We start from the raw sequence: 26,625 nt of genomic DNA on the forward strand, positions 1-26,625 counted from the left end.
CTTTGTCATTTCCACCTATCACCTCCTAGGTTTTTACATTATTCCCACACCACCCCTCTCCCATCTGCCTTCCTGTCCCCTCCTCACCTGGATCCATAAGGTAAAGGAGTAGAATTAGGTCATTCGGCTCAGCCATTCCGTCATGGTTGATTTATTATCACTCTCAAGCTCATTTTTCCTGCTTTCTCCCCGTAACCTTTGATGCCCAGACTAATCAGGAACCTTTCGAACTCCAGTTTATTTAAGCAATCTGTGGCAATAAATTCCACAGATTCACTACCCTTTGGCTAAAGAAATTCTCCTTCATCTTGTTTCTAAATGGATGCCCTTCTGAGGCTGTGCCCTCTGGTCCTAGACTCTCCCACTATGGGAAACATCCTCTCTCCATCCATTCTATTTAGGCCTTTCAGTATTCGATATGTTTCAATGAAATCCCTCTTCATTCTTCTTACAGGTGCAGAGTAATCAGGCACTCTTCAAATGTTAACCCTTCCATTCTTGGAATCATTCTCCTGAGCCTCCTCTGGCCCCTCTCCAATACCAGCATATCCTTTCTTAGATAAGAGGTCCAAAATCGCTCACAGTACTCTGTGTGGTATGACCAATGCCTTATAAATCCTCTGCATTACATTCTTGCTTTTATATTCTAATCCTTTCGCAATGATTGCTGACATTGCATTTGCCACTGACTCAACCCGCAAATTAACTTTTAGAGAATCCTGTACATGGACTCCCAAGTCCCTTTACAACTCTGATTTCTGAATTTGCTTCCTGTTTAGAAAATATTTTTTCATTCTTTTTACTGAAGTGCATGACCATACATTTCCCTACACTATACTCCATCTGTAACTTCTTTGCCCATTCTCCTAATCTCTCTAAGCCCTTCTGCAGACTCCTTGCTTCCTCAACGCCACCTGCCATTCTACCTAGCTTTGTATTGTTCACAAACTTAGCCACAAAGCCGTCAACTCTGTCATCCAAATTATTGACATATAACGTGAAAAGAAGCAGTCCTAACACTGATCCCTGTGGAACACCACTGGTCACCAGTATCCAAGCAGAAAAGGCCCACTCTTTGCCTCCTGCCAGTCAGCCAATCTTCTGTCCATGTTAGTATATTTGCTGTAATACCATGAACTCTTACCTTGTTAAGCAGCCTTAATGTGCAGCACCATGTCAAAGGCCTTCTGAAAATCCAAGGATCCAATTATCACCCGCCAGCTCTTGCTCCAACTCATCCACTCCACCTTTTTATACCCACTTCCTTTCTGGTCCTGATGAAGGATCTTAACCTGAAACATTGACTGTTCACTGTTCATTTCCCTCCATGGATGCTGCAGTTCCTCCAGCAGTTTGTGTGTTGCTCTAGATTTCCATTATGTGCATTCTCTCTTTGATTGCAATAACTGTTTCCTTATCCACAGCATGAGTTACTTCCTCAAAAAAAACTGCCATAAATTGATCAAACATGATTTATTTTGCACAAAACCAATTTGATTTTGCATGATCACTGTGATTTTTTTCTAAATGGCCTGCTATAATGTCTTTAATAACAGCTATTAACATTTTCCCAGTGACAGAAACTAACTGTCTGGTATTTTCTACCTCCTTCAGTTGTTTTTTTTATATAAATGTTACTTGTACTGCTTTCTAATAATGGGATCACCCAGAATTCAGGGAATTTTGGAAAATTGAAACTGAAACATTGACTAACATCAGAGCACTGCAGCACACTGTGCATACCTGATCTGTGGGTGCAGTTTTTCAGGAATGACTTTCTGCTTTCTTGAATAGAACAATACACTGTAATTTTCATTTTGATTGATACAATTTTCTTTTCCCCTCGAGGGACTCGGCTGAAATACAAAGTTTTAATTTGGTCTTGACAAGGCAGTTTGCTCTGATTGAGAAATGGCACCAGCCTGTGGAGAGAGGGTGGCTGGTCGGGAGCTGGAGTCCAGTTGCTGCAGCAGTGGCAAAGTTTGTTCATGCTTTGGATCCGGCATAGTAGTCCTGGTTGGAGTAGAATTTGAACCACCAAAGGAACGGCTAGTTATATAATATTGATTTTACCTCAACTGTAAGTACTTTTGGACACTACACCTTATGAAAGAAACATTGGCTTGTGAAGGATTCATGCATTCACCTATCAGACATGAGGGGTTCATGGGAAGAAAGGCTGTATTCAGAGTCAGAATCAGGTTTATTACCATTAACTTGTATGTCATGAAATTCATTATTTTGTGGCAGCAGCCCAGTGCAAAGACATAAAAATTACCATAAACAAAACAATAAATAAAAAATACAAAATAAGTAATTAATGCAGAAGAAAAAGAATGTTGAGGTAGTGTGCATAGGTTCACAAACTGCTCAGAAATATGATGGTGGAGGGGAAGAAGCTGTTCCTGAATCTCTGAGTGGTTCCTCAGGCTCCTGCAGCTCCTCTGTGATGGTAGTAATGAGAAGAGGGCATGTCCCGGATGGTAAATGTCCTTAACTGTGGATGCCACCTTCTTGAAGCACTGCCTCTTGAAGATGTCCTCGATGGTGCAGAGGGTTGTGCCATGATGGAGCGGGCCGAGTCTACAACTCTCTGCAGCCTCTTTCAGTCCTGCACATTAAGCTGGGATACAACCATCAGAATGTTCTCCATTGTGCATCTGTAAAAGAAAATTGTAAGAGTCTTTGGTGACATACTGAAACTCCTCCAGCTCCTAATGAAGTAGAGTCATTGGCATGCCGCCTTTGTGGTTGCAATGTTATGCTAGGTCCAACACATTGTGGCTAACACTGCACTTTCTGAAGAGGTTTGAGGGCAATTTATTTGAAGTGAAAGGATTTGATAAAGTGAAAGTAAACAGAATATTTTCTCATGAGGTTATAAAGCTCCGAGTAGTAAACAGTTACTTCTACTGTAGAAGCACCAGCATCTACAACGGCCATGGGTTCCCTTAAAAAACCCATGTTTCTGCTGCACATTCTACAATTTTATAGCCAATGAAATACTTCAGAGGTCTATCAGGTTTTTGACATTGGAAATAGTTAGTGAGTGCAGGGTGGCCTCTTATTTATTTATTTATTCATTCATTCGTTCAATTAATTAATTAATTGTTTATTTTCTTCTATATTATGCATTGCATTGAACTGCTGCTGCTAAGATAACAAATTTCACGTCACATGCCGGTGATAATAAACCTGATTCTGATTCTGATTCACAAAACGCAATGTTGAAGGGAGCAGCTCTTTAGTTCTGGTGATTGTTTTTTGAGGGATCCAGGAGAGAACTCTCCTCCCCTTCAAATTGGGCCCAGCTTCTTTGGCTACTTTGGCAATGACTTTACCAAACTAAATCTTAAAAAAAAAGTTTGGAAGGATAATAAGGAGGTTGAGACTAATATTCGGATGGAGTTATGGTTCTTCACTGTATTAGGCACAGTTTGAACACCGAGGGCAAGGCTGCTCATCTTTAGGAATAACGTCCATTGAATAATCCCATGAGTTTGGAAATTCTATATATTTATCATTCCAAAATGATAAGCCTCTTGTTTCCCACTCAGTTTCTGCTCTGTAGAAGGCAGAAGCTTCCCATATCAGCTTTTGCTGGGCACCACCCTACCCATCAACAAGGATATATATACAGAAAAGTGCTAGGAGTAAGCCAGCAATATCTTAAAGGATCCCACCCACCCTGCTTATTTTGACTGTTTCTCCCACTCCCATCAGAGAGGGTGCTATGTAGTATCCACATCAGGACCACCAGACTCAAAAACAGTTCCTTTCCCCAAGTAGTAAGGCTGATCAACACCTCCACCCACTAACCCACCCCACAACCAATACTTTATCATTTCCTGTCAGAGCTACCTTATTTAAAGACGTACAGACAGTCCTATACCTTGCGCCACTTTATGTATATACAGTGTCTATATAAGGTATTCACCCCACCCCCACTTTGAATGTTTTCATGTTTTATTTTACAACATTGAATCACAGTGGATTTAATTTAGCTTTTTTAACGCTGATCAACAGAAAAAGACTCTTTTGTGTCAAAGTGAAAACAGATCTCTACAAAATGATCTAAATTAATTACAAATATAAAACACAAAATAATTGATTGCATAAGTATTCACCCTCTTCAACTCAGTATTTAGTAGATGCACCTTTGGCAGCAATTACAGCCTTGAGTCTATGTAGATAGGTCTCTATCAGCTTTGCACATCTGGCCATTGCAATTTTTCTGCATTCTTTACAAAACTGCTCAAGCTCTGTCAGATTAAATGGGGATTGTGAGTGAACAGCCCTTTTCAAGTCCTACCACAAATTCTCAATTGGATTGAGGTCTACACTCTGACTTGGCCACTCTAGAACATTAACTTTGTTGTTTTAAGCCATTCCTGTGTAGCTTTGGCTGTATGTTTGGGGTTATTGTCTTGCTGGAAAACAACACTTCTCCCAAGTCATATTTCTCTTGCAGACTGCATCAGGTTTTCCTCCAGGATTTCTCTGTATTTTGCTGCATTAATTTTACCCTGTACCTTCACAAGCCTTCCAGTGCCTGCTGCAGTGAAGATACTTTATGTACTTTATGTAAGGTACTTCCCGGTAGGGATGGTGTGTTTTTGATGATGTGTGGTGTTTGGCTTACACCAAACATAGTGTTTAGTCTGATGGTCAGAAAGTTCAATTTTTGTTTTATCAGACCATAGAACCTTCTTCCCACTGACTTCAGAGTCTCCACATGCCATCTAGCAAGCTAGCAAATCCAGCCACGATTTCATCTGAGTTTTTTTTCAATAGGACGGCCTGCTCTAAGGGAGATTTACATCTGGGCCATATTCGTTCCATTTCTTGATGATTGACTTAAATGTACTCCAAGGGATATTCCGTGTCTTGGAAATTTTCTTGTATCCATCTCCTCACTTGTGCTTTTTAATTACCCTTTCATAGAGTTGCTTGGAATGTTCTTTCATCTTCACGGTGTAGTTTTTGCCAGGATACTGACTCACCAGCATTTGCACCTTCCAGATACAGGTGTATTTTTACTACAATCAGTTGAAACACCTCGACTGCACACAGTGATCGAGACCACTTAACTAATATATGACTTCTAAAGCCAATTGGCTGCACCAGTGATGATTTGGTGTGTTAAATTAAAGGGAGTGAATACTTATACAATCAGTTATTTTGTGTTTTATATTTGTAATTAATTAGATCACTTTGAGGAGTTTCTTTCACATTGACGCAAAAGAGTCTTTTTCTGTTGATCATTGTCAAAGTCAAATTTAGTCCAATGTGATTCAATGTAGATCAGTAAAATATGAAAACTTTCAGGGGGAGGGGGTGAATACTTTTTACAGGCACTGTATACTGTATATCAGCTATCTTAGATATCTATATTTATTCTGTTTTATTTACTAAAATATTCCTTTACCTTATTGTTTGTTTTGTGCTGTATTCAATCCAGAGTAACAATTATGTCATTCTCCTTTACAATTATTTACTGGAAATGACATTAAACAATCTTGAATCTTGAAATCAGCTACTTGCATTTCATTTTGGCTGCTGGATCTCACTGGTAAGGCTGCCTATTTGTCCGTCAGAGTCAGTTTTGTTATACAGGTCAATGAGGTGGGAAAGTGGAGGAGCAGACCCAGTGACAACGAGCAGAGCAGAAAGAAACCGCCCGGGGAGAGCAGAGTATGCATGGGATGGGTGGTAGGTCGGGGAAGTGCGGCGGAAGAGACAATAAAAGGTTAGTGTGGCCTGAAGAGATTTGCTGGTATATTAGAGCAGACTTTGGTAGGTATTGGTGTAACTAATCATAGACCTTTGTGGGGGCTGGAACAGGTAATTGAGTATGGACGAGCAGAAGGCTGTGGCCTTTTTAATGACCCTCACCATCCAGAACATGCCCTCTTCTCAGTACTACCATTGAGGAGGAAGTACAGGAGCCTGAAGACCCACACTCAGAATCCGAATCAGGTTTATAATCACTGACATTCTTGTTTTGTGGTTGCAGTACAGTGCAAGACATGAAATTATTTTAAATTACGTATAATAATAAACATTGTAAAAGATGATAATGAAGTTCTGTTCATGGGCCGCTCAGAAATCTGATAGTAGAGAGGAAGAAGCTACCTTAAAACATTGACTGTGGGTCTTCAGGCTCCTGGCCAATGGTATTAATAAGAGGGCATGTGTCGGATAGCATGGGTCCTTATGATGGATGTGGGGAAAGTTGTGCCCATGGTGAAGCTGGCTGAGTCTATAACTCCTCTGTAGCCTCCTTGCAATTCTGTATGTTGAACCTTCATACCAGGTGGCGACGCAAGACGCAACCAGTCAGAATGCTCTCCACCGTACATCTTAAAAAATTGCTGGAGTCTTTGATTACGTACCAAATCTTCTCAAACTCCCAGTGGAGTGGAGTCACTGGTGTGCCTTCTTCATGATTGCATCAATGGGTTGGGCTCAGAATAGATCCTCTGAGAGCTTTCCCCCACTGGCCCCTCAATGAGGATTGGTTTGTGTGTTCTCCTGACCTTCCCTCCCCGAAGTCCACAGTTACGCTGACACTGAATGCAAGGTTATTGTTGCACACCCCTCAACCAGCCGATCTATCTTACTCTTGTACACCTTCTCGTTGCCATTTGAGATTCTGCCAACAACAATGGTGTCATTAGCGAATCTATAGAAGGCATTTGAACTGTGCCGAGCCACACATTCATGAGTGTAGAGAGAGAGTAGAGCAGTGGGCTAAGCTTGCATCCTTGCTGTGTGCCTGTATTGATTGTCAGTGAGGAGGATATGTGATCATCGATCCAAACGGCATGTGACCCTACGGTGAGGAAGTTGAGGATCCAATTGCAGAGGGAGGTACTGAGGAACAGGTTTTGATGCTTGTTAATTGGTAGTGTGGGGATGATGGTATTGAGTACTGAGGTATAATCCATAAACAGCAACTCGATGTTAAGAAACAGCTTCTAGCGCTGCACCGTCATCTTCTTGAACAGTCCATGAGCACTACCTTGTTACTGCTCTCTTGTACTGATCAGTTCCTTTTGTAGCTATGGTAATGTTTATATCTTTGCACTGTGGTGCTGAAGTAAAACAACAAGTTTCACAACATAATAAACCTGATTCTGATGCGGGGTGAGCTACGGGGGCCAGGTAAAGGTGGACCAGAATAAGGGATGAACAATGGAGGCAAGGCAAGACAACAGAGAGGTAATACAAAGCTGGGTGCAAGGGGATAGCTTTGGGTAAAGTACAGCACTCCACGTTGCTTGAGTTGTACTGAGGTCCCAGGGAAATGAAATGTGTAAAATTAAAACAGAAAATGCTGGAGTACTTGGCAGATAAAACATGATGTGTGAAGAGAGAATTTTAACTTTTTTCTCTCTCTACAGGTGCTGCCTGGCATACAGAATGTTTCCAGCAGTTTCTGATTTTATTCCAGTATTTGCAGTTTTTTTTGGTGTTTAGGGTCCTTTGAGTTAGTCAAAGACATGGATGGTAGCAGAGAAAGCCGGGTAGCAGAGAAAGCCGGGTGGCAGGGTTAGTGTTCGATTTAGTTCCATGAGCTGGCTATCTGTGGCCAGTGCAGTGTATATTGCCCATTTACAATGTTCTGGAGAAGGAGGTGGTGAAGTTCTGGGATAGTGAATGGGGCATATTGTTTCTCTCCAACCTTCATGTTCTGGTAATGAAGGCTCACCTCCACGTAAAGGTTTGTATCTCTATCACAGAATTGTCACCACCTTCTCTCATTGCCACAGCAGGTAAGGTCAAAAGGCCGTCCTATTTCAGCTGAGGACATGAGCAAGTTCTGCCTTCAGGATGCCTGGAATCACAGAGGATTAGTCATGTAAAGCACCTCATGAATACATTCAGACCATGCAGGATCCTGCTGACACATCAGGGTCAGGCCCAAAGCTCTTTAAATATTTAAATCTCATTGATCTACAAATTAAAGCCACCGATTCTGTCTAATTTAATTAGAGCTCTTGAGTTTTCCACACAGACAAGAGGAACTGGAATACTGAATCACCATGTATTACCACAACACACAAAGGATCAAAGCTTACACAACTACTTTTTGCCAGTTTCATCCAATTAATGGAGGATTGTTTCACAATAATCTAATCAAACGGAGAAGGTACCAGGATCAAAGGTAGCCTATGCTATCATTACCCACCCCCCCCCCACCCCCAGAGCTAGTAACAAAGCTCTTTATTCAGCTGGGGAGCTACTGCGATCCATTACAAAAGCAAGAACCTGTGGGTGCTGAGTCTGAACTGAAACTGGACAAAGCCAGCAGTTGAAGCACCTGCCACCTCTTGATATTCAACACTCAAGAACCACCACTAGCCAAAATTGCATGGAGCTACTCACTCAGCACTGTAGCTGCAGGAACAGCCAGAGGCAGTGATCCATTGCCTGACTTCTCAAAGCGTTTATGTTGTCTAGGGTATACATATGGATTCATTCTTAGCAGTGTGGATGAACAAAGGGACCATGGGGTCCACATTCATTATTCCCTTAAAGTTGTCACACTGTTGATAGCGTGGTTAAAAGGGTATATGGTTGCAGATTGAAGTACAATTACTGCTTTATAAAACTCTAATTAGACCACACTCAGAATATTGTGTTCAGTTATGGTAGCCTTGTTATAGAAAGTATGTAGAAACTTTAGAGAGGGTGCAGAAGAGGTTTACTGCGATGCTACCTGAATGGGAGAACATGATTTGAGAGGAAAAATTGAACAAGCTAGTGTTTTCTCTTTGAAGCAATGGAGAATGAGAGACAACTTGATAGCGGTATATATGATTATGAAAGGCACAGTTGGAGTGAGCAGACTGCATCTTCTTCCCAAGGCAGTAATGGGCAATTCCGGAGGACATCTGTAGAAGTATGAGTAGAAGGGGAGAATTCAGAGGTAGGATTTTACACAGAGAGTGGTTGGTGCACTGCTGGGGGTGGTGGTAGAAGCTAATACAATAGGGATATTTAAGTCACTCTCAGGCACATGGAAGTAAGAAAAATGGAGGGTTATGGACTGTAGGAAGGAAGTGATTGATCAAAGCAACACTCACAACACGCTGGAGGAACTCGGCAGGTCGGGCAACATCCGTGGAAACAATGAGTCGACGATTCGGGCCAGAACCCTTCATCAGGACTGAAGAGGGAAGGGGCAGAGGCCCTATAAAGTGATTGATCATAGAGCAGGTTTATGTAGGTCGGCATAACATTGTGGGCCGAAGGACCTGTACTGTGCTATGCTATTCTATCTTCATTGGTAGAAGATAGAAATTGTGTACAAAACGGAAAGCTGCTTGTGAGGATGCTGGTGTCCTTTACCCCTTCACTTCCCTTCTGAGTACATGTGGAGATGGTTGCTGCCTCTTTGCTCCATGGCCTGTTGCTGTGCACATTCCTTCTTCAAATGTGGGCAACCATTATGTGGCATTCCCAGCTCTGGCGCCAGGGAGGAAATATCTCCCCTTGGATTATTTTGTTTTTTTGATTATTTTGTCATTCCTAACCCCATTCTGTATACCTGAGTCCCCCTCAGGACTCTGGACCTGACTCCTTACTCCACCTCTCCCCCGAGGAACTGTTGTCTTCTCAATGTTCAGAGAGACTGTAGAATGCCGGTCTGGTTCTCATTCTCACTCTGTCTGCAACCCCTTTTGCTGTGCTTCTACTTCTAGAATTATTTATTTATCTATCTGTCCATTTATTTATTGATTGATACGTACATACAGCCTGGTGTCAGGCCTTTCTGGCCCAAAGAGCCTGTGCTGCTCAATTTATCCAAAGAACACTTGGCCTTTGCTTTTGTGGTTGCCCAGTACAACCCTGGATTTCCCATGTGACACAGGATTTGCATTTATTGGGTCTGAGGAGTAATAATATATGATACCTGTTAACCCCTTCACCAATTTTCTAAGCTTACCCAATTCTTAACTTGTTCAACGACTCAATGCAAAGCTTTTTATTCACCTTTAAAGCCAACCAAAGTCCCCAAATGCAAGTTATCTCTGATGACAGGTTCAAGGAACCACTTCCTGGTGACCACATCACTAACTGTTACTGCACGACTGTTGTTTGTTATTAACTAACACTGTAAAATAAATTAGAACCATAGAACCATAGAAACTACAGCACAGAAACAGGCCTTTTGGCCCTTCTTGGCTGTGCCGAACCATTTTCTGCCTAGTCCCACTGACCTGCACACAGGCCATATCCCTCCATACACCTCCCATCCATGTATCTGCCCAATTTATTGTTAAATGTTAAAAAAGAACCCGCATTTACCACCTCGTCTGGCAGCTCATTCCATACTCCCACCACTCTCTGTGTGAAGAAGCCCGCCCTAATGTTCCCTTTAAACTTCTCCCCCCTCACCCTTAACCCATGTCCTCTGGTTTTTTTCTCCCCTTGCCTCAGTGGAAAAAGCCTGCTTGCATTCACTCTATCTATACCCATCATAATTTTATATACCTCTATCAAATCTCCCCTCATTCTTCTACGCTCCAGGGAATAAAGTCCCAACCTATTCAACCTTTCTCTGTAACTGAATTTCTCAAGTCCTGGCAACATCCTCGTAAATCTTCTCTGCACTCTTTCAACCTTATTTATATCCTTCCTGTAATTTGGTGACCAAAACTGAACACAATACTCCAGATTCGGCCTCACCAATGCCTTATACAACCTCATCATAACATTCCAGCTCTTATACTCAGTACTTCGATTAATAAAGGCCAATTTATCAAAAGCTCTCTTTACGACCCTATCTACCTGTGACACCACTTTTAGGGAATTTTGTATCTGTATTCCCAGATCCCTCTGTTCCACTGCACTCCTCAGTGCCTTACCATTAACCCTGTATGTTCTACCTTGGTTTGTCCTTCCAACGTGCAATACCTCACACTTGTCTGCATTAAACTCCATCTGCCATTTTTCAGCCCATTTTTCCAGCTGGTCCAAGTCCCTCTGCAGGCTCTGAAAACCTTCCTCGCTGTCTACTACACCTCCAATCTTTGTATCATCAGCAAAATTGTTGTTAATATCTCCAGAAACACTGGAGGATCAAGGGTCCAGTGCAAACAAGGAAATAAAAAGCTAAATATTAGTAAAGAAGTAGTATTTGAGAAGGTAATGAGCCTGAAAACTGATAAATCCAAAGTATCTAATGATCTACATTCCCAAGCTTTGAAAGTGGTGGCTGTGGAGTTATTGGATGCTCTGTTTATTATATTCTAAAATTCTATAGATTCCAGACTGGTTTAGGAAGACTTGGAAGGTAGCAAGTGTAACCCTACAACTTAAGAAAGTAAGGAGAGGGAAAGTGGAGGACTGGTGATCTATGAGCCGGGAATCAGTTGTAGGGAAAATGCTGAAAGGATGTGCGACATAAAGATACCAAAAATAACATTAGAAAAAAGCCATCAAGTAATACAGCATGGAAACAGACCCTTCGGACAACTCATCAGTGCTGACCACGTTGTCACCACTCTACTTTGATTGAGCAGAGAAATACGGATCTATGAAAGTCAAATATCTTTGGCAGAGTTGTTAGGGTTGAGTACATATGAGACAGAGAGCATGAGGGAGAAACAATGGATCTGAAATATTTGGATTTTCAGAAGTGTTTTTGACAAGGTCCCACTCAGGGTGGACATGGTTAAAGTGCTGCACATGGAACTCAAGAAACATAGCAGTGCTGATGTTATTGCGTTAGTAAGTATGAAACAGCAAGTAGGAATAGACAGGTCCTTCCCTGGTTGACTAGGGGATTACTGCCAGGACCCAGCTATTCATGGACTAACTCGGTAGTTTGGTAAGAACATCAAATATTTTGATTTAAAGTTTACTGATGTGATATAACTTAAGTGAAAGTAGTTTGTGGTGATAAGGATGCAAAGAGGCTTCGGAGATAAAAGACAAGCAAGTAGGCAGATGAAGTACTGTGTGGAACATATTTAGTGACCTACTTTGGTGGGATAACTGGAAAGGGTGAGAGATTAGGAAATATTGACGTTTGGAGGAACTAGGGTGTTGTACACATCATTGAAAGATCACAAGCAGGTCCAGAAGGCAATTGAGGTGGCAAGTGGTATCATATAAAAAAACAGAAGAGAACTGGGCCCTTATGTCTAATCTCATCCATGTAGACCTTGAGGCCTATTTACTCTAGTCCCATTAGTCCTGTGGTCTATCCAAATACCTGTCCAATGCCTTCTAAACATTGAAATTATACCCACTTTTACCACTTCCTCTGATAGCTCAATCCAAATACTCACCATTTCTGTGTGAAAAACCTGTCCATCAGATCTCCTTTAAATGTCTCCCTCTCACCTTAAACCTGTGCTGTCTAGTTTTTTGACACTTCTGTTAAGGGGGAAAAAATCCATTTTCTATCCTAGCTGTGCCTCATAATTTTGTACTGATCTCACTATTATTACCAGAATCAGGTTGATTGTCACTGATATAAGTGATGAAATTTGTTGTTTTGTGGCAACAGTACAGTGCAGGCATAACAAATTATGATAAAAGTAGATACATAAATAGTGAAAAAGTACCAAATCACCCCCTCCCCCTAATTACTTTGCTCGTCCTTCTGAAATGCTGAATATCTTTGAACATTCGGAGCTTAGCCCTCGTCCTCCAGCAGCCACATCTCTGTAGCGGTAATTGAACAGTAGTATTCACCTGTCTTCATCTGCCGCATTGTGAGCACTGGCAACATTTGATTGGATGCCTCTAATGTCCCTGTTTTAACACCTTTCTGTACTTTGGCCTTATTTGATGTGTAAAAGATTGGAGACTGGATTCAGGGTAACAGAGAGATACGGTGATTGTCGGATGGGAGGGGAAACAAATATTCAAGAAATCAACAGGGTCCTAGTAAGCAGAATGCTTCAATTGTGGGAAATGATCTTGACTCAGAATGTCATGATGTTGAACTAGCATCATTTTGGGTTGAGCTAAGACCAATAAAGGACAAAATTATTGGCAGGAGTTACTTACAGATCTACAAATTGTTGAAGTAATAATTGGGCATGGCATAAATCAGCAAACTAGATGGGGGTGTAATAATGTGGACAGTAATTATAGAAGATTTTAATCTACATGTATACTGGACAAGTCAAATTAAGAGAAATAACTACTGAAACTACTGATCTGTTAGCCTTCCATCAGTGGTAGGGAACATGCTGGAATCTGAAATGAAGAATCTAATTCCGAACAACTTAAAAAGAATAATAACATTTAGCAGTGTTAATATGGATTTATGAAAGAGCAATCAAGTTTGACTAGTCTGCTGGAGTTCCTGAAGGATATAAGGCTTAGATTAGATAATGAGGCATGTTGAGGATGTATTAGGATTAGAGCCATAGAGTACTACTACACAGAAGCTGACCCTTTAGCCCATCTAGCCCATGCTGATTTGATCTGCTTATTAGTCCCATCTACTCACACCTGGGCCAAAGCCCTCTATACCTCAGTCATCCATGTAACTATCCAAACTGCTCTTAAATGTTTCAATTCAACCTGCATCTATCACTTCCACTGGCAGCTCATTCCACACTCACACCACCCTCTAAGTTAAATATTTCACCTTTCACCCTAAACGTTTGGCTCCTAGTTCAAATCTCACCTAACCTCAGGGGAAAAAGCCTGCAAGCATTCACCCTCTCTATACATCTCATAATTTTTGTATTTCCATAGGATCTCTCCTCATTCTCCTGCACTCCAGTGAATAAAGTCCGAACCTATTCAAACTTTCTTTATACCCAGCTCAAGTCCCAGCAACATCCTCGTATATTTTTTCTGCCCTTTCAAGCTTATTGATAACTCTCTTGTAGGTAAGTGACCAGAACTGAACATAATGTGCCAAATTCAGCCTCATCATTGCATTATACAACTTCAACATAATATCCTAACTCTGTACTCAGTGCTTTTAGACCCTATCTACCTGTAATGCCACCTTCAGGGAATTTTGGGTCTGTATTCCCAGTCCCTTTGTTCTACCGCACACCTTGGTACCCTAGCATTCACTGTGTACATCTTACGCTGCTTTGTCCTTTCAAAGTGTAACACCTCACACTTCACTGCATTAAATTGCAGTTTCCCAGCTGGTCTTGATCACGCTGCAGGCTTTGATAGCCGTCCTTGCTGTTTGTAGTGCCTCCATTCTTGGTATCATCCATAATTTTGCTGATCCAGTTTATCATATTATCATCTAGATCATTAATATTGATGGTAAATGATAATCCTTCCGGCACACCGCTAGTCACAGGCCCCCAGTCAGAGAGGCAGCCAAATAATACCACTCTGACTTCTTCAGCGAAGCCAATGTTGAATCCAGTTGACTACTTCATCCTGAAAACTGGCTACTTCATTCCTGAAATACTCACACATAAGGTTGGTTAACAGGATTAGAACATGTGGAATTGAGAATGATGTAATGCTGTGGATTGAGAACTAGTTATTGCACAGAGAACAGAGTGGAAATAATCTGATCACTCTCAGGTTAGCAGGCTGTGGGTGGTGAGGAATCATACTTGGATCCCAATTACTCATGATTTGGCCAGGAAAGCAAACTGTGTCATTTGCAAGTGTGCTGATGGCACTAACTGTTGTGAGTTCAGAGGTTGGAGGGGGTCTTCAAGTTCAAGTTTATTGTTATCTGACTGTACTTATATACAACCAAGTGAAACAATATTGCTCTGGTGGTCTTGAATGGGATGTACACAGCTTGGGAGAGGGGGGAAAACAAGGCCAATGGAACATAATATGGATAATGATAGTCATCAACTTTAATGAACATTACAGAAATTGAGTAATGTCAATGTTCATAGGCTGCTGGGTGCACACAACCAGGCTTGTGCAGCTGATGAGCTTCATTCCATCCACACTCTGTGCCTGGTCTCTGCTTGTTGTGGATTTGCTTTCTTGAGCTGCTTGGTGTGGGGGTAGGATGTTCATCTTGTGAGAAGCTTGAGGAGCAGCTGGAGTTTGCCTGCTCTTTGCCATTGGATAATAGTGCCCTCCTGGCACTTCAAAGGAAAACCTCCCTTGGTGTCTGAGCCTTAAGGCACCAAGTGAGTCCTTTGGCCAGCTTCTCCATCCTGACCATGTCTGCCTCATCCTCAACCGAGTGCCTGCATTTGGTTGTGTTGTCTAAACATAGTAATGGTGCTCACCTCCATCACTTCCTCTACATCTTGCTCCATGTATGCATCATGGGGTGGAAATTGCTCCTCAGGGCTACACACATACAACTTTCTTCAGGCTCTGCTCAGCATGATAAGCAGGGTCAGAGGAATGGCTGCTGCTCCTTGTTGTGTTTTGTAACTCCAAAACATAAAACTAATTAAAAGCAAAAACATAGAGCCATGTGTACTCTTAGTTTTTACTTTAATCAAGGGGCATGCATATGATGTGGTGGTGTGATGATGTATGCCACGCACACACTTTCACATCTGGAACATGGCAAACTTCACTAAATAACCATATAACCATATAACAATTACAGCACGGAAACAGGCCATCTCGGCCCTTCTAGTCCATGCCGAACTCTTACTCTCACCTAGTCCCACCGACCTGCACTCAGACCATAACCCTCCATTCCTTTCCTAACCATATATCTATCCAATTTAACTTTAAACGACAACGTTGAACCTGCCTCAACCACTTCTGCTGGAAGCTCGTTCCACACAGCTACCACTCTTTGAGTAAAGAAGTTCCCCCTTCATGTTACCCCTAAACTTTTGAACTTTAACTCTCAACTCATGTCCTCTTGTTTGAATCTTCCCCACTCTCAATGGAAAAAGCCTATCCACGTCAACTCTATCAATCCCCTTCATAATTTAAAAAACCTCTATCAAGTCCCCCCTCAACCTTCTACGCTCCAAAGAATAAAGACCTAACTTGTTCAACCTTTCTCTGTAACTTAGGAGATGAAACCCAGGCAACATTTTAGTAAACCTCCTCTGTACTCTCTCAATTTTTTATTGACATCTTTCCTATAATTCAGTGACCAGAACTGTACACAATACTCCAAATTTGGCCTTACCAATGCCCTGTGCAATTTCAACATTACATCCCAATTCCTATACTCAATGCTCTGATTAATAAAGGCCAGCATACCAAAAGTTTTCTTCACCACCCTATCCACATGAGATTCCACCTTCAGGGAACTATGCACCATTATTCCTAGATCCCTCTGTTCTACTGCATTCTTCAATGCCCTACTATTTACCATGTATGTCCTATTTTGATTAGTCCTACCAAAATGTAGCACCTCACATTTTTCAGCATTAAACTCCATCTGCCATCTTTCAGCCCACTCTTCTAACTGGCCTAAATTTTTGAAAACCTTAGTAGTGGCCTCACCACCACCAACCCTATATATATCAAACCTTAAAACCCTATAAATATATAAAAACAGCAGAGCAGAGATGGCTGAAGTTTCTGGGAATAGTTCAGGGGGTGCAGGGTAGATATGTCCCACAGAGGAAGAAGTTCTCAAATGGCAGGGGTAGGCATCCGTGGCTGACAAGAAAAGTTAAGGAAATGATGTGAACCATAATGTGTACAGTGTTAGACATCACCATTTCCTTTACCTCTTGGAAAGCCACTTCATACTGCTTTGTCTGTTACCATTTCTTCCTGATTGATCGTAATGAGTTCAAGGGATGCAACACAGTAGCCAGGTTTGGCAGGAGCTTGTTATAGTAATTGACAAATCCTAAAAAGGACTTCAACTGTGACTCATCATTTGGTCTTGAGGCATCCATCACTGCTTGAATTTTCTCAGCACATGAGTAATTCTTGTGCAGCAATGGTGTTACCACAGTAAGTAATGTTTAATTTAAAACATTCGCTTGTTGTGTCATGCTCTGATCACATAATATTCTAATCTTTTTAATGCTTTCTTGAGATTATGGAGATGTCATCCTTAATGGTAACAGTGATGTCATATAGGTAGCACTGAGTACCTGGACAGCCTTGCAGCACCTGGTCCATAGCTTTCTGCCAGAGTGCAGGTGTAGCTGCTACTCCAAAAATAAGCCTATTATACTGAGAAAGCCCTTAATGAGTGTTTATGGTGAAAAACACTTTGGACTCTTCTTCGATCTCCATCTGTAGGTAGACCTCAACTAAGTCCAATTTACTGAAGTATTTCCCTCCAGAAAGGTTTGCAAAGATATTCTCTATCCTGCGCAGAGGGTATTGATCTCATTTTTGTTCTGGGTTTATGGTGACCTCAAAATCACCACAGATCCTGACAGGCCCATCTTTCTTGGGCACGGATGTTGCCCACTCAACCTTGGAAAGAATTTCTTCGGCCTCCATGTGGTCTAGATCACTGGCTACTTTATCATGGGTGGTATAAGGAACTGGATGGGCTTTATAAAACTGGATGTGGTGTTTTCATTTAACGCTATTTTACCCTTTATATGCTTATGTTTACAATACCACCCTTGTACACTACTGTGGCATCATTCAGTACCTTTCTTAATATGCTTTCAGTTGACTATTGGAGGGGATGTGTCATCAAATTGTGGATGGGTCTCCAATCAAGTTGTACTTGTCTCAGCCACTCATGGCCTCACGATGCTAGCCCTCCTGACTTTACCACATGCAAGCTCAATGTGGCTTGTTGGTTGTTGTAATTTACTATTATGAATATCATTCCCACAGGAGTTAGCTTTCCTCTAGTATAAGTTCTTAGCTGAATATTTGCAGGCTTCAGTTCAGTTTCTTTGATATGCCGCTCAAACTCATTTTGTGGAATAACTAAACCAGCTGAGCCAGAGTCCAACTCCATTTTAATTAATTTGCTGTTCACTTTTGGTATAAGCCATATTGCTAGTCTATTGATTGTTTTTACATTGTAAATCTCAAGGCTACTCAGTCCTGTGTCATTCCATCATTCTCATATTTTTCAATAACAGCGTACAGATCAGTGCTCTTTTTGAAACTGCAACTTGACTTTTTATCTTCAACTCTTCCCTAAGTGAACTATTATTTTTGTTTGCCTGACATATTCTTTGTATGTGCCCTACTTTGTTGCATTCTCTGCAAGTTTTGCCTTTAGATCTATGCTAGTCTAGTGTATGTGAGTCCTGCCACAATTATAACACAATTTGTTTGGTCAGACTGGTTTCTGTTTAGATGTTGCAATTTTGTTCATGCTCATTTTCATTCTTGACTGCAACTCAATTGTGTCCCTGTCTGCTGTTTCCATTGATACAGCTATTTCAATTGCTCTTTTAAATGTACCTGTAAGTTGTGCTTCAGTTGGGTGGCATTTTTGAATGCTTTCTTGTAAGATTCCACAAACTAAATGATCTCTCAGTGCATCATTAAGCCCATTACCAAACGGACAATATTCAAATAACTGCTTCAATTCAGCCACATACACAGAAATTGTCTCCCTTTTGATTCCGCGTATGAACCCTGCATTCTGCAATCAACAATAGTTTCGGTTCTAAATGTTTCACATTACTTTCATGATATTGGCAATGCTCATTTCGGCTATTTGGTTGGAGCAGTTAGACTTCTAAGATAACTATATGCCTTTAAATCAAATTCATACAGCAAAATTGGCACTCGCTTGTGATTGGCTATTTCATTTGCTTCAATATAATGCTCAATTTGCTTGGTATACAATACCCAGTTATCTCTTGTGCAATTGAGCGCATCAATCTTTCCGATGTAGCTAGCCATTTCTACTTTTTAAAAAATTCATGATTATTATCCCTCACTGTTTATGAACCCGTCATTCAGTCTGATTTTGCCTTTTTTAAAAATTCAACCATTTCTTCTTCCACCCTCCAAAGAGACAAGTGCTGCGCTGCTTTTTTAAAAAAAAACTGAATCGTCTCGCTGCACTTCCACAGGTAGGTGGTCGTCTTGGGTTCGTTTAGAACTTCTTTGTCACTACTGTTACGTTTTGTAACTCCAGAGCATAAAACTAATTAAAAACAAAAACACAGAGCTGGGAATAATGTATCTACTCTTACTTTAAGCAAAACATGCGCATATGACATTGTAGTGTGATGATATATGCCACGCACACACTTTTATATATAATCTGCAAAAAATCATTGAAACAACAAAGAATATTTAATCAAACAATATTTTACCAGATTACTAAAATATTACTGAAATATTAAGTACAAAACACTCCTGATCTCTGACCCTGGGGCAGGGAGAGTTGTAAATTTGCTGTTTCCTCCTAATCACTGTCCAGTGATGCAGAGTTTGTGTTTATGCTGTGTAGTACCTCTTGTTGCAAGGACAAATATATGGCCCTGCATTAGGACAAAATATTGGGCCTTGCATTTGAACAAACGAATTAGCAGCAAGACTAGGTAACTTGGTCCCTCCTTCTGTGCCATCATGTAATGAGGTTATGGTTCTAACTTCATCTCCATCGCCTCTAACCCTAACTATAACATTTCACATCCTCAAACAACAGTATCGTGGAGAGAGGAGAGTTGATGACCTATCTTCTGAAGAAAGATTGTCAGCCTGAGACACTACCTTTGCTCCTTCCGTCGCAGATGCTGTCTGAGCTGCTCAGAGTTTCCAGTATTTCCTATTTACTTTCAGATTTTCAAACCGTGCAATATTTTGTTTTTCAATCAATTTGAGCTGACCCTGTTTTATCAAGTGATGCCAACCGTTCCATTGCTGAATTGGCAGAAGTATGGGCAACTATCCTTCAGCCAAGAGCAACAGAGCAGGTTTTATAGTGATTTATCTCAGCACTGTTTACATATTTGAATAACTTGTCACTCTGCATTGCTGTAATTATCTTCCTGATCCATGGGGACCGTTATATTACATTGTTGTCCTGACAAGTTACTCATGTGCCTATGGAAGATATCTAAGGTCATGAGTGGCAAAGACAAGGTGAAAGCAGATGATCTTTTTCCCAGCGACGGGGTGCTAAAACAAGGTTTAAGAGAAGAGGTTTTAAAAGGGACATCATAGGCAGTTTCTTCACGCAGAAGATGATGCATATTTGCAACGATCTGCTAGAAATAGTGGTTGAGGGGAGCTCGTCAACATTATTTAAAAGTCACCTAGTGCGAAGGGTCTCGGCCTGAAACCTTGACTGCACCTCTTCCTACACATGCTGCTTGGCCTGCTGCGTTCACCAGCAACTTTGATGTGAGTTGCTTGAATTTCCAGCATCTGCAGAATTCCTGTTGTTAGTGCGTGGATAGAAGAGGTTTAGAGGGCTAAGGACCAAGCACAAACAGATGGGACTAGATGGGCAAAGCAGTCGAATGCACAAGTTGGGCCAAAGGACCCGTTTCCATGCTCTGTGATTGTGACTCATTCTGGAGCTCAGATTCAGATTCTCAGCAAAAAGCAGTTTGAGAAAATGTTATTATGATTTACACATTGCTTACCAACTACTACACAGCTGGTATCAGTGTCCTTGCTGTAATACTGTCAGTCACAGTACCAGTCGTAAAAGTCTCAGCAAGGATCCTCCAGCCCATGCAGTTCAGGTTCTCAGACATTGAGCAGTACAGCACAGAATCGGGCCCTTCAGCCCAACGTGACTATGCTGTCCCTGATGTTTGCATATGAAGTTTTCTCTCCTGCTACTGGAGTGTGTGAGTTGTCCTGTCCATTCCTCCATTTACTGGCCCCTGTAAGAGAAGGGAGAACTGTACCCTGATCTACAGGAGGGGATCTGGTGCCCTGTGTTTGCAATTCTGACTCTCTCTGTTATTCTGCAGGGAATTCTGCTGAAGCGGAGCGGAAAGTCACTCAACAAAGAGTGGAAGAAGAAGTATGTCACACTCTGCGACAATGGTGTGTTGACCTACCATCCCAGTTTACATGTAAGTGTTTCTGTCTGTGGTCGTTAAACGTTTACACTCAGAGCGACAGGGGGTGGCACTTTGCAGAGAAGTAAAGCCTAAGCACTGGGTTCTAGAACAACATGTTGCAATTTTTGGAACTCAATAAACCGAAGCAACAAAAAGAAAAACCTCAACTGGTCAGCAGGTCAGGCAGCATCCATGGAGAGGTAACATTCAGGTTGGTAACCTTTCTTCTGAGGAAAGGATATTGACCTGAACATTGGTTTCTCCTCACCTGCTGTGAATTTCCACCATTTCTCTTTTGTTTCATAATTGCCTGATGGCACCAAAACAACTCATGGGTACTGAGTCGACTTCTGCACTTCCTCTGGCAGCTTTTTCCATGTGTCCACTATGCCATCTGTTCTGGGAAAAGGACTGTAACCAATCACCTGATTTACGACCACCATGACTTTATAAACCTTTATAAGGTCACCCCTCAGCTTCCTTTCCTCCAGGGAAAACAGTCCCAGCCTGTCTGATCTCTCCTTACATCTAAAGCCCTCCAGTCCCAATTACATCTTTGTAAATCTTCTTTGTGCCCTCTCTAGCTTACTTATATCCTTCCTATAGCTGGGTGACTGCAAATGTGACTAATACTCCAAGTATAGTCTAACCAATATCATGTACAACTCTAACATGATATCTCAACTCTTCTGTTCATTGTCCTGTTCGATAAAGGCAAGTGTGCCAAATGCCTACTTTAGCACCCTGTCTAAATGTGTTGTCACTTTCAGGAATCTCTGTATTTGTGCACTTGCGTCTCTGTTCTACAACACCCCCCCCCCCCCCCCAGGGTCCTGCCATTCACTGTTCATGTTCTACCCTGGTTTAACTTCCCAAAGTGCAGCACTTTGCATTTTTCCGAATTAAATTAAATTCCATCTGCCATTCCTTTGCTATCTCTCCCAGATGATCTAGATTCTGTTGTGACCTTAGACAACCTTTCTCTCTGTCAATTACACCGGTAATTTTGGTTTAATCTACAAACCTATGCCATATACATTCTCATCTCAGTGTAAACAACACTAACCTTTGTGACACACCAATGTCACAGTCCTCCAATCTGAAAGCAGCTCTCCACAAATCCTCTGAGCCCTACCACCAAGCCAATTCAAATATAAGCCTGTGTTTTTGGTATGCACTCCTTGAATTGGCTGCTCACCCTGGGTCACCTTCCAGACTAGGGTACCACGCAGGACCTTTTCTAACGTCTAATTATAATGTCCACCAACCTGCCCTTTGTCAACATTCTTGGTCACCTCTTCAAAAACTCAATAAAATCAGCACCACCGCCTATGTACAAAGACATGCTGACTATTCCTAATCAGTCCTTCCTTTCCAAATGCAGATAAATCCAGTCCCTCAGAATCCCATCCAATAACTTTCCCACCACAGATATCAGGCTTACTCTCTGTAGTTCTCTGGCTTGTCCTTCTAGCCCTTCTTAAATAAAAGCACTCTCTAGCTTTCATTTTTATAGCATTGAACTAGCCACTGGGCCCACTCAGACTATACTAGCCCTTTGCTAGAGCCATCCGGTTAGTCCCATTACTTGACACTTTCCTCTCAGCTTTGAACTTTCTTCTCCCTCAGTTTTTATTTGGAAGAAGAATGATTAAGTCACTCCAGTTCTTCACAGAGTGAATTCCAGATCATAATTCCTTGCTGTATGTGAAAGATTTCCTTTGAGTTACACTGGTAGTTCCAAGCTTGCTGTCATCTTATGTCTGGAATGTCTATTCTGCACAAAACTAAGTAATTAAAATTTATATATAAAAAAGCAGAGTTCTCAATGACCCCATCAGAATGCCATTTTGGAAGAGCTAATAAGAGTAGGACGTACACCTTAAGTGCCAGAGAATACTGAGGAACAGAGGCACCTTACTGTAGAAGTCTCTGTAGTGACAACCCAGGTAGCTGGGGTGGTGAGGAAGGCATCCAGGATACTTGCTTTCATCTGCCATGTTATAGAGCATAAGAGCAAAGAGATTATGCTACACCTTTATGCAACGGTAGTTAGGCCACAGCTGGAGTACTGTATGCAGTTCTGGTCACCAGACTTGAAGGAAGGATGTGGTTGCACTGGAGAGGCTGCAGAGGGGATCCACCAGAATATTGCCTGGGGTGAAGTGTCTCAAATTTGAGCAGAGACTGCACAGGATGGAATTGTTTCTTTGGAATAGAGCCTTAGGGAGGACCTAATGTATGAGATTATAAGGGGATTAAATAGGTAAAATAAGAAACTTTTTCCCACGATGGAGATATTTAAAACCTCGCTGGAAATTCTATTCTGTAATACTGCCCCCAACCCAGTCCCTGGTATGAATCTGAGGCGTTTGGTGACCGTGAGGTAATATTCCAATCACGTATCTCTACCATCACTCGGACACTTACCTCAGGCTCTGTAGATTTACCACCTCCGCCTTAGCCCCTTGAGATATGGAAACACATTGAGTTAGGAGCAGGAGTAGATCACCAGCTCTTTCAATCTGCCCCACCATTCAATACAATTATGGCTGATGTGCTTGTGTCTGATTGTCAGTGTGAACTGGGTTGGTTAAAGGGCTTACTTCCATTCTGTGGGTCCATGTAGATCATAAGACCATTAGACCTAGGAGTAGAATCGAGTCATTTTTCTCCTCCTTAGCCCCACTCCCCAGCAGTGTCCTATCAAGCTCTGCCTTAAATACACCCAACGACCTGGCCTCCACAGCTGCCTGTGGTAGTAAGTTCCACAAGTTCACCAACTTCTAGCTAAAGATATTTCTCCACATCTCTGTTTTAAATGGGTGCCCCTCTATCCTAAGGCTATGCCCTCTTGTCCCAGACTCCCCCACCAGGGGAACATCCTTTCCACATCTCCTCTGCCTAGGCCTTTCAACATTGGAAAGGTTTCAATGAGATTCCCCACCCCCATTCTTCTAAATTCCAGCAAGTGCAGACCCAGAGCCATCAAACATTCCTTGTATAGGAACCCTTTCATTCCCAGATTCATCCTTGTGAATTTCCCCTGCACCCTTTCTGATGCCAGCACATCTTCTCTTAGATGAGGAGCCCAAAACTGTTCACAATTTTCAAGTTGAGGCCTCACTAGTGCCTTATAAAGCCTCAGCATCACATCCCTGCTCTTCTATTCTAGACCTCTTGAAATGAATGTTAACATTGTACTTGCCTTCCTCACCACCAACTCCACCTGCAAATTAACCTTTAGGGTATTCTGCACAAGGATTCCCAAGTCCCTTTGCATCTCAGATTTTTGGATTTTCTCCCTGTTTAGAAAATAGTCTGCACATTTATTTCTACTACCAAAGTGCATGACCATGCATTTTCCAACATTGTATTTCATTTGCCACTTCCTTGCCCATTCTCCTAGTCTGTCTAAGTCCTCCTGCAGCCTTCCTGTTTCCTCAACACTGCCTGCCCCTCCAGCAATCTTCGTATCATCTGCAAACTTGGCAACAAAGCCATCTATTTCATCATCTAAATAATCAATATACAGCATAAAAATAAGCAGACCCAACACCAACCCCTGCAGAACACCATTAGTCACTGGCAGCCAACCAGAAAAGGATCCTTTTATTCCCACTTGCTGCTTCCTACCAATCAGCCAATGCTCTAACCATGCCAGTAACTTTCCTGTAATACCATGGGCTCTTAACTTGGTAAGCAGCCTCATATGTGACACCTTGTCAAAGGCCTTCTGGAAGTCCAAATTCAGGTTTCCCCTGCCATCCGAAGGTAGAGTGTTCCTATGAAACGGTTCGTAAGCCGGAATCTTGTAAAGTGAAGAAGCAATTACCATTTATTTATATGGGAAAAATTTTGAGCGTTCCCAGACCCAAAAAATAACCTACCAAATCATACCAAATAACACATAAACCCTAAAATAACAGTAACATATAGTAAAAGTAGGAACAATATGATAAATACACAGCCTATATAAAGTAGAAATACTTCTCCGCAATCATTGCCGCACTGTTCTCCGTAGCAAAAATCTCATGCAAGCGCTCTCAGCAGAAACACTCTCTCCAGTAACCTTTAAGCTATGAAGCTGCCAAATCATACCAAATAACGCATAAAAATACACAGCCTATATAAAGTAGAAATAATATACAAACCCTATTTCCAGAAAAGTTGGGATATTTTCTAAAATGCAATAAAAACAAAAATCTGTGATATGTTAATTCACGTGAACTTTTATTTAACTGACAAAAGTACAAAGAAAAGATTTTCAATAGTTTTACTGACCAACTTAATTGTATTTTGTAAACATACGCAAATTTAGAATTTGATGGCTGCAACACACTCAACAAAAGTTGGGACAGAGGCATGTTTACCATTGTGTTACATCACCTTTCCTTTTAATAACACTTTTTAATTGTTTTGGAACTGAGGATACTAATTGTAGTAGATTTGCAATTGGAAATTTTGTCCATTCTTGCTTGATATAAGACTTCAGCTGCTCAACAGTCCGTGGTCTCTGTTGTCTGATTCTCCTCTTCATGATGCGCCATACATTTTCAATAGGAGATAGATCTGGACTGGCAGCAGGCCAGTCAAGCACACGCACTCTGTGTCTACAAAGCCACACTGTTGTAGCCCGTGCGGAATGTGGTCTGGCATTGTCCTGCTGAAATAAGCATGGACGTCCCGGGAAGAGACGTCGCCGGATGGCAACATATGTCTCTCTAAAATCCTAATATACGCCTCAGAGTCAATGGTACCTTCACATGCATGCAACTCGCCCATGCCATAGGCACTGATGCACCCCCATACCATCACAGATGCTGGCTTTTGCACCTTTCACTGATAACAATCTGGATGGTCGTCTTCATCTTTGGCACGGAGAACTTGATGCCCGTTTTTTCCGAAATCTAGCTGAAATGTGGATTCATTTGACCACAGCACATAGTTCCACAGTCTTTTGGTCCATCTGAGATGAGCTCGGGCCCAGAGAACTCGCCGACGTTTCTGCATAGAATTGATGTATGGCTTCCTCCTTGCGTAATACAGTTTCAAGTTGCATTTCTGGATGCAGCGATGGACTGTGTTGAGTGACAATGGTTTTCCGAATTACTCCCGAGCCCAGGTGGCTATAATTGTCACAGTAGCATGACGGTTTCTTAGGCAGTGCCGCCTGAGGGCTCGAAGATCACACGCATTCAACAGTTGTTTCCGACCTTGCCCTTTACGCACTGAGATGTCTGTGAATTCTCTGAATCTTTTCACAATATTATGTACTGTAGATGTTGAAAGACCTAAATTCTCTGCAATCTTGCATTGAGAAATGTTCCTTTTGAACTGACTAACAATTCTCTCACAAATTTTGGCACAAAGAGGTGAGCCACGACCCATCCTTGCTTGCAAAGACTGAGCCTTTGAGGGACGCTACTTTTATACCCAGTCATGATACCTCACCTGCTACCAATTAGCCTGCTTAATGTGGAGTCTTCCAAATCGCTGTTACTTGAATATTCTGTACACTTTTCAATCTTATTTTAACTGTCCCAACTTTTGTTGAGTGTGTTGTAACCATCAGATTCTAAATTTATGTATGTTTACAAAATACAATGAAGTTGGTCAGTAAAACTATTGAAAATCTTTTCTTTGTACTTTTGTCAGTTAAATAAAGGTTCACGTGAATTAACATATCACAGATTTTTGTTTTTATTGCATTTTGGAAAATACTCCAACTTTTCTGGAAATGGGGTTTGTATGTACA

At 41.6% G+C, this 26,625-nt stretch overlaps 1 protein-coding gene across 4 annotated transcripts in view; it reads left to right on the forward strand.

Annotated features, from left to right (window-relative positions):
- The window catches only part of LOC134353179 (arf-GAP with GTPase, ANK repeat and PH domain-containing protein 3-like), a 545,439-nt gene that overhangs the window by 376,393 nt on the left and 142,421 nt on the right, over window positions 1-26,625 (forward strand). For all 4 annotated transcript variants that reach the window (XM_063061195.1, XM_063061204.1, XM_063061185.1 and 1 more), the window contains exon 10: window positions 20,775-20,879. In XM_063061195.1, coding sequence (XP_062917265.1) covers window positions 20,775-20,879 — 105 coding nt within the window. The remainder of the gene's footprint in view (window positions 1-20,774; window positions 20,880-26,625) is intronic.

This window comes from Mobula hypostoma, chromosome 1 (genome assembly GCF_963921235.1).
Source record: "Mobula hypostoma chromosome 1, sMobHyp1.1, whole genome shotgun sequence".
Lineage (NCBI taxonomy): Eukaryota > Metazoa > Chordata > Chondrichthyes > Myliobatiformes > Myliobatidae > Mobula > Mobula hypostoma.